Source organism: Eimeria tenella, genomic scaffold, assembly GCF_000499545.2.
Source record: "Eimeria tenella Houghton genomic scaffold, Eth_scaff1995, whole genome shotgun sequence".
Classification (NCBI taxonomy): domain Eukaryota; phylum Apicomplexa; class Conoidasida; order Eucoccidiorida; family Eimeriidae; genus Eimeria; species Eimeria tenella.
The window spans coordinates 5,799-6,220 of record NW_013541838.1 but is presented as its reverse complement, the minus strand read 5'-3'; the positions used below and the strand labels follow the sequence as shown (position 1 = coordinate 6,220).

At 60.9% G+C, this 422-nt stretch overlaps 1 protein-coding gene across 1 annotated transcript in view; it reads right to left on the bottom strand.

Moving 5' to 3' along the window:
• Positions 1–422, bottom strand: part of ETH_00039265 (uncharacterized protein) — a gene marked incomplete at both ends in the record, with an annotated part of 4,408 nt that overhangs the window by 2,911 nt on the left and 1,075 nt on the right. The window contains one exon of the mRNA XM_013374175.1: positions 127–318. Coding sequence (XP_013229629.1) covers positions 127–318 — 192 coding nt within the window. The remainder of the gene's footprint in view (positions 1–126; positions 319–422) is intronic.

Here is a 422-nt window from a genome sequence, read left to right as displayed (position 1 = left end):
AAAGGCAGCAGCAACAGCGGCAGCAGCAACAGCCACAAGAGCAGCAGCAACCATGCAGACCCCAGCAGTAGCAGCAACAGCAGCAGCAACAGCAGCAGCAGCAGCAAGCGTTGGGCGCCAACTGACTTGAGATCTGCCTCTGTGACAGAGCGGGAGGCATGTCCGACAGCCCACGCCTCCAGAGCTTCTGCTTTCAGCTGCTTTTGCTGCTGCTGCAGTTGCTGCTGCTGCTGCTGCTGCTGCTGCTCTGCTGCATGCAGCAGCGGAGGCAGCTCCGGGTGCTGCTCAAACAGCTGCTCAAAGAAACCCTTGGGCGCCCTGTGGGCCCGGGGAGATGGCAGCAGCAGCAGATAAGGGAGGTTTGCTGCTGCTGCTGCATGCGCATACACAGCAGCAAACAGCCCCAAAGCAGCAGCAGCTGG